General features: G+C 56.4%; 4 protein-coding genes across 4 annotated transcripts; 2 read left to right on the top strand and 2 right to left on the bottom strand.

The window, feature by feature from the left end:
- Window positions 1–27: 27 nt before the first annotated feature.
- Window positions 28–1,036, top strand: MONBRDRAFT_28276 (uncharacterized protein; the record flags this gene model as incomplete). Its single annotated transcript, XM_001748750.1, has 5 exons — window positions 28–125; window positions 278–468; window positions 563–669; window positions 776–862; window positions 965–1,036. The coding sequence occupies 5 exons, from the start codon at window positions 28–30 to the stop codon at window positions 1,034–1,036; spliced, it is 555 nt and encodes a 184-aa protein (XP_001748802.1).
- A 268-nt stretch (window positions 1,037–1,304) lies between these two features.
- On the bottom strand, window positions 1,305–3,322 carry MONBRDRAFT_28275 (uncharacterized protein; the record flags this gene model as incomplete). The annotated part of the gene is made up of 6 exons (XM_001748679.1): window positions 1,305–1,573; window positions 1,691–1,862; window positions 1,995–2,048; window positions 2,165–2,252; window positions 2,423–2,607; window positions 2,741–3,322. The coding sequence occupies 6 exons, from the start codon at window positions 3,320–3,322 to the stop codon at window positions 1,305–1,307; spliced, it is 1,350 nt and encodes a 449-aa protein (XP_001748731.1).
- Window positions 3,323–4,356: 1,034 nt separating this feature from the next.
- MONBRDRAFT_28274 (uncharacterized protein) lies at window positions 4,357–8,771 on the top strand (the record flags this gene model as incomplete). Its single annotated transcript, XM_001748749.1, has 6 exons — window positions 4,357–4,594; window positions 4,681–4,750; window positions 4,938–5,050; window positions 5,295–7,263; window positions 7,420–7,522; window positions 7,650–8,771. 6 exons carry the CDS (start codon window positions 4,357–4,359, stop codon window positions 8,769–8,771), a joined length of 3,615 nt encoding a protein of 1,204 aa, XP_001748801.1.
- A 249-nt stretch (window positions 8,772–9,020) lies between these two features.
- Window positions 9,021–13,527, bottom strand: MONBRDRAFT_33813 (uncharacterized protein; the record flags this gene model as incomplete). Its single annotated transcript, XM_001748678.1, has 14 exons — window positions 9,021–9,351; window positions 9,455–9,513; window positions 9,616–9,678; window positions 9,794–9,896; window positions 9,982–10,253; window positions 10,428–10,995; window positions 11,126–11,217; window positions 11,298–11,580; window positions 11,692–11,817; window positions 11,929–12,106; window positions 12,219–12,380; window positions 12,486–12,957; window positions 13,064–13,186; window positions 13,282–13,527. 14 exons carry the CDS (start codon window positions 13,525–13,527, stop codon window positions 9,087–9,089), a joined length of 3,012 nt encoding a protein of 1,003 aa, XP_001748730.1. The 3' UTR covers window positions 9,021–9,086.
- Window positions 13,528–13,625: the final 98 nt, after the last annotated feature.

Raw genomic sequence — 13,625 nt, 5'->3', positions numbered from 1 at the left:
ACCTGCTGCGCCGCGCCACCGGACGAGATGATCATCTGCATCGGTCCCATCTGCATCCCGCTCTGGGGCTTGCTGCCCCTGATTGCCGCCTTCCTGGCCCCGTACTGGGCCAAGCTCAAACAGTGGTATGAAGGCCGTGTAGGCCAAAGGATGGTGGACAGCGGGCGTTTTGCGCATAAGGGTTTTGCCCTTTTCTCTCTCTCTCTCTCTCTCTCTCTCTCTTTATCTCGCTCTCCCGAGATTGAATCTAACAGCTCCTCATTCAATCATGCGGCAGGCTGGGCTGGACTGCACCGCCAGAGACCCCGACGGCCGCCACAACCGCCACAGAAGGCGATGCATCCAGCGAACAAGATGCACCGGCTACTAGCCTGGAGGATGAGCCAGCAGCAATGCCCCCGACTGCCGTGCGTCGAATTGACAGTGAGGATGACTGGGCGGCCTGCAAGGCCGAAGCTCAAAGCCATGGTCAGTTGTCAGGCCTCCTGCCCATCCCCGCGATCCTGCATTCACCGTGAAATCGAACCGACCGACACCGTCTCTCTGTGCGCCACACGGGTAGGCTGGGTGATGGTGGTTGACTTTGGGGCCACCTGGTGCAAGCCATGCCAGGCTTTGAAGCCAGCCTTTCACAGCGCCGCAGCTAAGCGTCGAGCCCTTTTTGTCGAAGTGAGTGAGGGCGCCGTCTTGACCCACCGCAGAACCACAGAGCGCACTGGATGCGGATCAGGTGGCTTGCGCCTCGCTTCCTCACAGCTGTTACGCAACGAATCAGGTTGATGTTGACGATACCCCAGAGATCGCCGAAGAGTACCAAGTTGCTGCCCTGCCAACCGTGCTCATCCTGCGCGACGGCAAAGAGGTAATTTGTTCTTTTCTGCTGCCCAGAAGCTGCACACACTTTCCCACACCCCATCCAATACCAGCACCTCTCTTCCTTACCACTGCACACGCCTGCGCGTAGGTGACCAAAAAGACGGGCCCCAACGCCGATAGCTTGACCGCGCTTGTGAATGAGCACGCCACCGCCAGGTGAAACACCAGATCTCGACTCACATGCTTTGCTCGAGTTTTAATTGATTTTTTTTTCCTTGTCGGGTTCAAAATCAACCCCACAAAAAAAATATTTCATTGCATTTCCCCCTTACCAGGGCCGGGTCAGCCCGCATGTCATGTGCCACACACACACACTGTTCGGGAGCACAGCTCCAATCCAGAGTTCCCCAAATGAAGAAGAACGAGCCAAAAAAACAAACCTGCTCTTGTCATGCTCTTGCAGTTCTTCATTTTGGCCGCCAATACACTCACACGCGTGCAAGATGTCCTGGACAGTCACCGCCCTCAAAGTCGAGCAGCCAGCTGGGGTGTCCCATGAACGCTTGACTTGCTGGAGCAGCAGGCGCAGCCGTTGCTGTCGCCGTCGCCGAAGCAGATTTTTGAGGCTGTGGCTCAGGCCTTGTGTGCTTCGTTGAATCCTCCAAGGTTTTGTCTGGGCTTGAAACGGTGATGCGCAACAGCACGGATTTACCGGTCATGTAGCTGTACGTGTTATCAAAAACCACCTCAATGATACCTGATCAGGCATGCCCGCACGGATTTAAGCCATGAGCTGTGGACCAAACCCCGGTTGGTCGTGGCACACGGGAAAATCGACCGCGACAGGGAGGACCAATCAGGCGGGCGGACGGACCAGGCTTAACAATGTTCAGGGTTCCCAAAGCAGGCCGGTGCTCGGTTTGCTGGCGAGCGAGAGGAAGCAGCCAGGTTTGTGATGCTTTATCACGAATGCCAAAGTTGATGTCTTTACTTGGAAGCCGGAAGAACCAGGTCACAATGTCGCCCGCCTCAACGTCATAGGATAGCTGCAAGCCAGGTTGAAAAGAGTCTGTGAGCTGGAACAACTCGCTGACGTGTGTCTCGGAGTGCTTCACTGTGCACCTCGCGATTGTGGGGCCCGCGTAAGCGAGGCGGGATGCAAAGTGAATAAAACCAACCGTGTGTGAACTGCCGCGGGCAATCACAATGTTTTCCATGTCCTCCTCGCAGAGCTGTGGGAGCGACGAACAGAGCAGGGTGTGAGGCACATCAACTCCTTCTGCTTCAAGTACAGGTTTAAGTGCTTTCAGCAGAGTGGCTTGCGGTGCGTATGGCTCCAAAACCGTACGTGACGATGTAAGTACGCCGACTCTGGTACCGCTGTTGGGGGCACGGGGTCGTCTGCAAAGCCACCAAAACGACGGGGTACATTTTTCCTGCCAAGGAGATGGGAGACGGCGAGCGGTGATGAAAGTGCGAACCGATGCTGCAACAACAACAACAACAACAACAACAACAACCCCAAAAAAAAAAAAATTAGAGCGTTTCCTGGCAAAGGCATATCGACGATTGGAGAGGTGGGCTGGGCCGCCAGGGTGGGTCACACCTGTCCATGCAGCCTTGAAACCACCTGTCGGCACCAGTGCCGCGAAGAATTTGAATTTTTCTTCGGGTCCGCTCGCGCAGGAAGGGCTTGACTAGATTCCAGGCCACATCAATGACGCGAGGTGCATTGATGACCACCATGGTTTTGAGGATTTGTGGGTAGTTTGCGTTGCGGCACTGCGTGACCTGTACCGTTTGATACAGTGTCAGGCACAACGCAAGGCGGAAGGCCATGTCAGAGGGCTGCACGGGCGGAGAAGCTGGTTGGCTCGACTGACAACTGTGCGCGCCGGCTTTGAGGTTTGAAAATGCAACGTACCTCGCCGAGAAAGGTGGTGAGGGGCCGATGGCTGCGCAGACCAAAGCCTGTGAGATCTTGGACAACCACCATCTTGTCAATGTAGCGGCCGTGTTTCTGGATCTGTTGTGTGAGCACGGAGTAGACGTATTCCATGAAGATCATGCCGTGGTATTGGACCACCTCCTCAACGGTGCACGCCTTTTGGATGCCAGCCACATCGAGACAGCCGGGCAAGTCCCAAAAAACGGGGTAGCCGTTCTCGTCCTCGCCGCCCAGGGCCGGGGCTGGGATCCACTCGCGCAGGCCAGGTCGCACGCGGGCGAGGAGCTGGTCAATGGGCTGGTCCAGGTCGTGTTTCTGCCGCCATTGTAGGTGACGCTCCAGCATGGCTGCACCCTTGTCCAGATCGTAGTTCTCAGCCAAGAGGAAGCGGTTCAGAAAGCGATCATTGTGTAAGCGTGGGTCGAGGCGGCTGTGCAGGCGTTGGCGCATCTCACGGATCAGGCCACGCTGCAGCTCGGTGATGCCCACCCCGTCCCCATTCTCGAGTGGCACATCGTCTTCGCTGAACCGAGCCACCTCAGCCAGGTACGCGTTCATGTCGAGAAGGTGGGATAGCCCAGCTGACAGCGCTTCACTTGGTCGCGTGCACCATTCTCTCCGAGGCGCTCGGATCCACCTCGGAGGCCGTCAAAAGCAGCAGTACCCGTACCACCACCAGCCGTAGTGCCAGTACCTATACCAGTAAGAAGTAGTACGTGCACGAGTAGCACCACCACCTCCAGCAGAAGAGGAGGAAGACGAGGAAGACGAGGAGGAGGAGAAAGAGGAGGTAGAGGAGGAGGAGGAGGAGGAGGAGCGCCAATTTTAAAAAAATTTGATACTCTTCGTTCAGCTCTCTCTCAAATCTCTCTCTTGAACTTTCTCTCTCTAAATCTCTCCCTCTCAATCTTCTCTCTCTCTCTCTCTCTCTCTCTCTCTCTCTCTCTCTCTAAATCTCTCTCTCTCTAAATCTCTCTCTAAATCTCTCTCTCTCTCTCTCTCTAAATCTCTCTCTAAATCTCTCTCTCTCTCTCTCTAAATCTCTCTCTAAATCTCTCTCTCTCTCTCTAAATCTCTCTCTCTCTCTCTCTCTCTAAATCTCTCTCTAAATCTCTCTCTAAATCTCTCTCTCTCTCTCTCTCTCTAAATCTCTCTCTCTCTCTCTCTCTCTCTCTCTCTCTCTCTCTCTAAATCTCTCTCTCTCTCTAAATCTCTCTCTGTGCAGTTTGTGCAGTTTGTCTGAGGGGGGAGGGGGTGTGTGGAGGGCATCGCAAGATGAAGCGTGCGGATCGGGGGACTAGAGGGGGAGACGGGGATCATCATGGCAGCCTTGCCTGGCTGGACGGCGTCGGGTGTCTTTGAGGTGGGTTGCGCGCTGAGAGGAAGACGGGTTTGTGCGCCGAGGTCGTTGTGTATTGCGTCTGGCTCACCTAAAAGGCGATGATGGGCGCGAGCAGGACACTCGTTCGCTGGCGGCTCTGGTCTTGCGCCTGCGCACTGAGAATGATTTTTGGCAGCAACGCATTCGTGCCCTGGAGCAGGAGATTGAGCGCCTGAAACTTCGACCTGATTGTACCAGGTGGGTAGGCAGAATGGCGCCACAATGGCGCACCGCCCCCTTGTTTGGCGCCCTTGCGCTCATCGGCCGCAACACCCTGGATAGTGTGGGCACCCAGACGACGTTTGAAGCCGATCGCCAACAAGAAGCCAACGCCCAGATTGAAACGCTTCAGAATCATCTAGGACAACTGCTTTCTCTCCATGAAACGGTGACTCGGCGCTTGGGACGCCAGGTGCAAACCAATGCCAACCTGCGCGATGCCAACAAACGTGCGCCCTTTTACCCCCCAATGCCCCTGCTACTGCTCGCCGACACGCCCTCCTCGACCTCACCCCGGCTCCTCCCCTTCCCCCAGGCCTGTCCGTGGATGTGGCCCGCCTCGAACAGCAACACCTCACAGACCAGGCCAAATTGGAGGCCCTAAGGTAAACCGAGTCTGAATGGGCCATGAGTGCACCATCGTAGTAGTTGTAGCAGCAGCAACAACAACAGTGGCAGTGGCAGTGGCAGTTGCTGTGGCCATTACTGTTGCTGTTGCTGCTGTTTTTAATTTGCGGCCGCCGCCTTGTTCCGTGCTCACCCGCCTTTCTTCCCTTGACACGACTTCAACAGACAACAGCAGGCCGCTCGCCTCCGAGAACTACGAAGCAACGCTTCGGCCAAAGCAGCCAAGTCAACACAGGCGACAACGCAGGACTCACCTAAAGAGTCCCGCCATCGCTCGCGTCGACGAGATCGCAACACCCAAGAACCACCGTCTGATGCTGCGCCACCCCGACACCATCATCGCCATCGCCACCGCCACCACCGCGACCGCTCATCCCAATCACTTAACCCTGACCCGCATGCTCCAGTTTAATATCAATGAATCAACCCTATCAGTGGCACGTCGATGCTGATCAAATCGCCCCTTGGCTCCACCCACATCAAAGCAAACGCAACTCCAAACGCATCCATCTCATCGACGAGACACATCCGGGGAGAGAGAGAGAGAAAGAGAGAGAGAGAGAGAGAGAGAGAGAGAGAGAGAGAGAGAGAGAGAGAGAGAGAGAGAGAGAGAGAGAGAGAGAGAGAGAGAGAGAGAGAGAGAGAGAGAGAGAGAGAGAGAGAGAGAGAGAGAGAGAGAGAGAGAGAGAGAGAGAGAGAGAGAGAGAGAGGAGAGAGAGAGAGAGAGAGAGAGAGAGAGAGAGAGAGAGAGAGAGAGAGAGAGAGTCCTCTTTGCCAACTACCGAGGCATCGACTTGTCTGCCCCTTCCACAACAGAGATTCGCAACACGGTTGAGCTCGGCCAAAAAGTCATGCTACACATCCAACACGCCGTCTACACCTGGGAAGGCTCCATCAACAAATTTCTCGTCGACGACAAGGGCCTGTCCGCCCTTTGCGTGTTTGGCCTGCCCCCCGTGTCTCATGCCGACGACGCCAAGCGCGCCACGGCGGCCGCCAAGCTTCTGACCGACACGGTGAATGAATTGTCCCCCGATGCCACTGTCTCCGTGGGCATTACGACTGGTATTGTCTATTGCGGGGTTGTCGGCTGCCGCCAACGGCGCGAGTACACCGTCATTGGCCACTACGTCAACCTGGCGGCCAGGTTCATGACCATGGCCCCGAAGAATGGCATCTACGTGGATCAGGTCACCATGGAAAAAAGTCAAAAGTACTTTGTCTTTGATGATGGCCTCTCCATCAAAGTCAAGGGCCTCAGTGACCCTGTGCGCTTTTACAAACCCCTCAAGGTGAAGCTGCAAAGCGAGACCACCAAGTCCGATCTCCAGTTGCAGGCCCGCAAAACGGAGCTCAAGCGCCTTCGTGACATCATTGCCGATCCCCGTCGCACGGGAAAGGCTTTGCTCTGCACAGGTGATCGCGGAAGCGGCAAGGGTATCCTTGCAGATGCGCTCTATTGCGCAGCTGAACACCCCGACTACTATGTCTTCCGCGGCAACAATCACTCCAAAACAGCCACCTCCATGGCCCTCAACGGCTCGAGCGTTGACGCTGACTTGGTCCACCGCCGCCGCGTCTCCTTCAACAGCAGCAACGGTGAACGGCGCAGTTCAGCCGACTTTGTTACCTGCGAAGATCGCACCTCCCCGCGCCGCCTCCCAGCCCTTCAAGAATCCCAGTTTGTCGACTTAGACTCGACGCTGGACGAAGCAGACGATTCGGACGAGGGTGACAACCTGAACACCGATGACGAGGCCTCTGCCAACTTTTTGAGCCCAGCAGCTTCACCATCCCGCCCCACTTCTCGTGGCACCGTCCAAACCTCCCCGGCCTCTTCGCGCCCCGAGTCTGCCATCGACACCTCATTCAATGACTGCCACGAGTACACTGAAGGCAACCACACGGACGTGCGTGATTTGGACTCACTGCGCGTGGGATTTTTGCCTTGGATCCCTGTGGTTCAAAACATCATTGTCAAAGGAGCTGAGCTTGCGGAGCAATCCCGTGAGCTTTGGCTTGTTCATGCTCTGCGCGCCCAGCCCTGGCACCTGCGCTATGCGCCCCTTCTCAACCATCTCTGGGCCGACCTGGAGCTAGACGCCGGGGAGCTGCTAACGCTGGCCTTTGACATGAAGATTGATCTAAAAGCTGCCGAACGCCAACGCAAGGGCTCCGATCTCAATCAGCGACTCATGCCCGCTTTGCACGAGATGTCACAACCCCTTCGGGTCAAGGAGTTACGCGACATTATTCGCCTCGTCGTCTTGCACTTTGCCGCAAGCTACCCAACCATGATCGTGCTGCATTTCAAGACCGGCACCTCCACGTCAGCGGTCGACCAAAACTCGTGGATGCTGACCAACACCCTCAGCATTGATTGCAGCAATCGCACTAGCGAGGAGCCCTCACTGGTACTGGCCGTGTTCACCCGGTCCTACCTTCATCAAAAAGCAACTGAGTTTGATGACTTTCGTGAACGCGCCATACAGTACGTTCAATCCCCCAAAATGGCATTGGCTGCTCGCCTCGGCTTTTGCGCACGGGGCTGCGCTTGGCTTGTGTTGTCATGTTCGCGCTCACCCCATAGAGCACTCGCTTTTGAGCACACTCACGAACAGTGCCCCGCTGCCTGAAAACACCATAGCGAGGGCACCTTTTTGCCGTTGCAACCGTTAGACAACGCAGCCTCAGATGAATACCTGCGAAAGGTTCTTGGCCTGGCTGAACTTTATTCGCTTCCTGCACGCGTAAGTACAGACCAAATTTCATGCAAACATCTGCCACCAGGCCGGCGATCAAGTTGCAACCCCGTGCTTACTGGGACTTTTGATGCTCATGCCCTTGCACTTGCGCTTGCCTTGTTCTTCTGTGCAGTTGGCCCTGTACTTTCAAGACTATGCCGCAGGCAATCCCAAGCAGATTGAGGACCTGGCTCGTCACCTGCTGAAAATCCAAGCCATCGAGGTTATCGAGGGTCGCGTGACTGTCCAAGTGGACACGCTACCCCCGGTTGCACATTTACCCTCCGAGATGACCGCGCATGTCCGAGCAGACATTGATCGGTTGAGCGAGCGCCATCAGCTCGTCATCAAGCTTGCCAGCACTTGTGAATACTTTACCGAGGCCATCCTTCGTGCCGTCATTCCCTATCCGGATGAGCAGGAGCAAGTGCCACAAGTGCTGCGCTTTCTTGAGACCAAGGGCATCTTTAAGCGTGTCAGCCGTGACGCCACGCCTACGGAGCTGCTAGTGTGGGATCCCTCCATGCCCTATTCCTACTGCTTCGCCTCCCGGCTTGTCAAGGACATTGCGGTGTCGATGCTCATGCTGGAGGATAAGCAGGTGCTTCAAGAGCATCGCCGCCTCATGACCCTCCTGCATGAGGCAAAGCAGCTCATGTTGCTGCAAAGCCGCAGCCTCAACTGGATTCAGTCGGCCCATTCGGCCCGAGAGACACGAGGCCATTCGCTCCCGCCGCGCGAGGTACGCGGACAAGCCTATGAGGCGCTGAAGCAGGCGTTGAACACGACCAAGCAGCTGGCCGTTCCCAAGCCTCGGCCTCGACGCTCAAGTCGAGGACCAGTGCCGTTTTCGGCATCAAGCTCGCGCAGCTCACTTCTTCGCGAAGTCACAACGGTGCCCCCGGGATTTGGAGTGGACGCCGGGGCGAGCCCAATCCGACTTCAAACCACCGTGTCAAATGTGATCCAGCGCCGCACGCCTCCACCGGTCCAGCGCTCGCAGTCGCATAGTCAACTGCTAGTGCAGCAATCCTCAGGCCAAAGCCAGCGCAGCTCGACTTCGCGCTCTTCAAACAATCCCTCTCCCCGCACCTCACCTATGCCCGCTGCCGCTGCGGAAGACAGTGTCCACCAATCACTTTCCAGCACGCGCGCTAGTAGCGCTGATGACCTCTTTCAGTTTATGATGCGGGAAGTGGAGGTGGGCAAGAAGCAACTTCGCGCGCGCGGACGACCGGCCGTCTCCAAAGTTTAGCAACCATCTTAGAAAAAAAAGCCCTAGCCTCTTTATAATACCCTGATTTGGTAAACAACTGTCCTGCTTTGATGAAATAAGAGCGAAGAGATACATATAATAGACTTCTTTCAGAATGATGTCATTTTTTTTCCCGAGGCTTGAGGCCCGCGCTTGGACCAGGTTGCTTGAAAGACCTTCAAATCATGATTGCAGTGACGCGTGAATGGGTTACAGCGTGATCTGCGCCGCCCTCCATCACTCCACGATAGCGCTCTCGATCGATTGTGCACAAAGTAGAATCGAGCTTTGGTACTTCGGGTGCAACATGTGCCCTCAGGCCCCTTCATCGTCTTCAAACTCGTTGGAAGAGGCGGGCTTGTTTCGTTGCGTTTCTAATCCTGTTCGATCCTTGGACAGCAAAGGCATCATTGCAGCCAAAAGACTGCGGAAAAGCTGAGGATACAAGAGCTCTTGCGATGCCAGCAACTGCTTGACGCGGTGGCGCTCGGTGGGCTCGGCAAAGCATGCCGGGCAGTTCTCTGAAATGACTGGCAGCCGAACAGCGGGATGCTCTGCAAACATTCGCAAATCTTTCTCACTGCCAGTTGGAGGGCGATTGACGGTTAGGTGAGAGAAAATGAAAAAAAGGCAGTTTGACCGAGCAAGATTGATCCGGTTTCACCATGGGCAAGGACACACACCGGACGTAAACAAACGGACGAGCCATGCGCAGATCCCCTTCGGCCACGACGTAGTGTGCCTAAGGAAAGAAGGAGAAGTATGGTCAAAGAAATCAAATATGATTCAAAAAAAATTGTGCGATGCTCCTGCAATACGATGGCTACGAAGTGAAGCGGCGCACCTTCATCGTGCGCAAGTAGCCGTTGTGGAAAAGCGACATCATGAGACTCTCAGCCATGTCATCCTATACGGCAAAAGATATGCGTGGAAGAGAGGGTTCAAGCCAAGGGCAGTGTCAGCGACAAAGACAAGAGGCAACTGCAGGAGGCCAAGGGCAGTGCAACGCGAGATGAACGTACGAGATGCTGGCCAAACATGAGAACATTGTAGCCCTCGCGTCGAGCGCATGCGTAGAGTCGACCACGCTTCATGCGTGCACAGAAACTGCAGATGCTGGCCAGACTGTGATCAGCAGTAACAGTGTGAGAAAGAGAAACGCAGTTTCTATGCGAAACAAGACAGCAACGAGCGGAAGCATTAACCGCACTTTTCAATGTTCATGGCATCGTCCATGATACACTGTTCCTCGTAAAAATAGGGCATCCCCAGTTGCTGAAAGTATGCTTGCAATGGTGAGGGATCGAAGGCCTCCGTCCCAGGGTCCACCGTGGCAGCCCCAAGCTGGATGTTGATGCCATCGCCGCGCAGCTTGTACTGAAGCTGCTTCATCACGTGAACCAGACTGAGCGAGTCTTTGCCACCGGAGACGCAAACCAAGACGCGATCTCCATCGCGCAGCATGTCAAAGTCGCGGATGGCCTAGCACCCGTAAAAGCACACGTGGATGCATGAAATCATGTGAATGCATCATCATGCGTGCGTGTTTCAAAGTGGCGGGATCAGGAGACAAGTCACACCCCGCCATCCCGACCCAACGCCGCCATGTGAAAACAGGTCAAGCGCCATTTGTCTGCCTCGTGCGAATTGACAAACCTTCAAGACTGGTTTCATGATGGTCTTGGGTGGAGCATGAAAGCGCGGCTTATCTACATGGGCTGGGCCGGCAGCTCTGCCATTTGGTACAATGGTCCCGTTGACTGCCGTCTCAACAAAGGTGTCTGGACGCCGCAGAGGGCAGGCTGGCACAGAGACATCCAAGCTCTCTGTGGCCTGTGCCGGCACGTTGGGCTCTGTGGCGCGGTGTTGAACAAGTTGCTCTTGCAGTGCTTCAACCTGCACTTGGAGCTGTGCAATAGCAGCCTCCTGGCCAGCAATCATATCAAGCAAGGCGTCGCGAGGTGCGGCATGCCAGGTGGGCGCCGAGTCAGTCATGGACGCTGGCGTTGGTGCCTCGGATGCGGTGGCAGCTGACGCCGAGTCCGTCGAGGTCGTGGACTGTGCCTGGTGTGTGACTGGCGCAGAGCTGGAAGCGTACACGTGTGGCTGCAACGGACAGGATTGCCCGGGCTCCAAGGCAGCAGTCTCGCCGGGGTAAACGAACCAGCGTAGATGCTCGACCGTCGGTGCTAAGCCTGATGCACCCACGTGCCGGGGTGCCTTGCTGCGTGGAGGCAAGAGGATGAAAAAGAATGAGGGTGCTTCTCCAGAGGATGTATGACCGCAGGGCAAGTGCTGTGTCGGCACCGCAGACAACTGGAGGGTTGATGCAACAGCCTGCGGTGAAGACGTACTTGGTTAGGGTGGAGACGAGCTCGCGCGCCTCTTGCAAGAGGTCGGCAAACCCAAGTGTAGGGGGTGTTGCAGGGCGGGGTGTGTCAACCAGCTGGCACAAAGGCAGGGTAGGCACCGAGATGAGGGGAGACAGTGAGACGGATGCACCATGTCCAAAGCTGCACAGCGCACCTGGAAGGTAGAGAGCCAGCGCCGTTGCTTGCTCCGGGCATCGCGCTGATGAACCCACTCGCCAGTCTCGGCGTTCAACCGATAGTGGGCCAAAAACTGAGCACCATGCTCGGCGACAAACGCAACGGCATCAAGGATGAAGTCGACCTCGGCCTGCGTCATGAACCAAGTTAGGTTGAAGCGGGCGAAGCCTGGTCGAAGAGCTTCGTTGCAACTGTATTCGCCGCGGCGGCGAAGGTGATCCCGATCGAGCCGATCGTCTTCGCTCAAAGCTGCCTCCAACCTTGAGTTGAGATGTGCCACACGAGAAAGAAAACAAGTGAGTTCTTCATCTTGCCGGCGTCCAGTACTGGCACGTTACACTGGGAGAGCATGGGGAGCAGCAATCGCTTACTGGGCTGCAACAGGCCCAAGTCCCAAAAGCTTATGTGCGTAGGGCCCCGCGCAGGCACAGCCACCGCGGGCTTGCACGCCAAACAAATCATTGAGCAAGGTCACCACAAAATTGTGGTGTAGCCACCTTTTTTTGAGAAACGACAGGGGGTCATTGAGCTGGATGAGTCAACAAAACGTAGAGCCTGGCAAGATGGGTTGTCTGAAGTCAAGGAGTACGCTGGTGCTCTGAGCATACCTGCCACTGTGGTGGCGAACCACAAAGCTAAAGATGGGAAGGCGGTATTCTGACGCGGGCCCCAAAAGCACCAGATTGGGACACTGTGCGAGTCGCTGCAGGGCATGATGCGTTAGTTCGAGTTCATGGGCCAGAATCAAGTCGGCCCCGGCATCCTGATGCAGCTTGAGCACCAAGCCTGCTCCACCGCGCGTGCGTACGAGATGAGATGTGAATGTGAATGTGAATTTGGGGTCAAGGAAAAGAAAAGGAAACCCAAAACAAAAGACGCAGGAAGCATGATTGCTGACCTGCGCGAATATCACCAAGGATAGCCGGCGTGCCACCCTCTTCCCGCGTCTCCTCTGCTTTGGTGTAGCGGTGCGCACCTTGACGCACGTAGAAGACCGAACCACCCCCGCCGGCCAAGGGGCTCGTGTTGCGGCACAAGGCCTTCTTCACAACCAGAACGCCTGCAACCAACCCGCGGTTGAGGCAGGCCAAATCAAATGATGAATCAATTGTGTTGGAGCAAGGGCGTTGCCGATGCGCGCCCCATCGCTTGAGAGTGTACGCACCGTCGGTTTGTGGTCCACCGGGAAACTTGTGAGGAGAGAGGAAGACGGCATCCTTGCATAGATTGCGGCCATCGCCCGGGATGGGATTCATGTTCAGGGGCACATAGGGGCCAGCGGTAGCATAGTCCCATACGGCCAGGGCACCGTGTTCGTGGAGCAAGGCAGTGATATCATCCACCGGGGCCAGAACGCCGGTGACATTGGAGGCAGCGCTAAAAGCGCCGATGAGCAACTGCTCGGAACGGGCGTGTGTGGTGAGCTGTGCCTGCAGGTCGGCGAGATCAACGACGCCTGCGGCTGTCTCCGCAATGGAGACCATTGTACAGCCTGCATCGGTCCAAGGCAAGATGTTGCTGTGGTGCTCATGGGGACCGATGAGTACCGTGACGGATCCTGGCGGTCGGCGCCGCAGGTCCAGCATGTGAATAAGCCGGTGGACCGCGCCGGTTACGCCATGGGGCACGAAAAGCACCTGAAGCCAGGCAAATGGGATACAATGAGCATCAGCACAACCGACACGGCAACCTGACGCCAGCCCCGCAGGCTGCCAATGCGGGGCGCGCCTTGAGTACACGTACTGCATCATGCTCGGAGGCACGCGTCACGTTTCGCACAATAAGGCGTGCTTCTTCTCGAAAGTGGGTGGTTTGTCGGCCCGTCGCGTTGGTGGTCGTATGGGTGTTGGCATAACTGGGCAGGACCTGCGCGGCCAGGCGTGCATCAACGCACCACATGAGCAACTTGCTATCAGAAAAAAAGGTCAAACTTTTCACTGGCCGCGCAACCGCGTGCCAACCTGCTCCGCCATGAAAGCTTCAATGCCGTGCAGGCTACGCCCAGATGCCACGTAGTCGGCATAGACCATGCGCCGTGCACCAAAGGGCGTCGTCAGCGTATGACTGTAGGCATCCAAGCCACGATGCACACCACTCCGGATGGCGCGAAAGCGCTCGTCCCGTGTAGGTCGCCGCCCGGTCACCCGGTTCGAGGTGACGCCGCCCGTGGCCATCCCCCCCTCCTCCTCTGCGTTACCAGACGCCATGTCTCTGACCCAGAACCCCTGGGCCCCCTTCGCGTCGTCGTCGTCCGCGCGCGCGCGCGTGTGTGTGTGTGTGTGTGTTCTCGTTCTCTCTCTCTTTT

The sequence above is a fragment of the Monosiga brevicollis genome, genomic scaffold (genome assembly GCF_000002865.3).
Source record: "Monosiga brevicollis MX1 MONBRscaffold_25 genomic scaffold, whole genome shotgun sequence".
Lineage (NCBI taxonomy): Eukaryota > Choanoflagellata > Craspedida > Salpingoecidae > Monosiga > Monosiga brevicollis.
The sequence above is the reverse complement of the archived record's forward strand: the minus strand, read 5'-3'. Positions and strand labels throughout refer to the sequence as shown.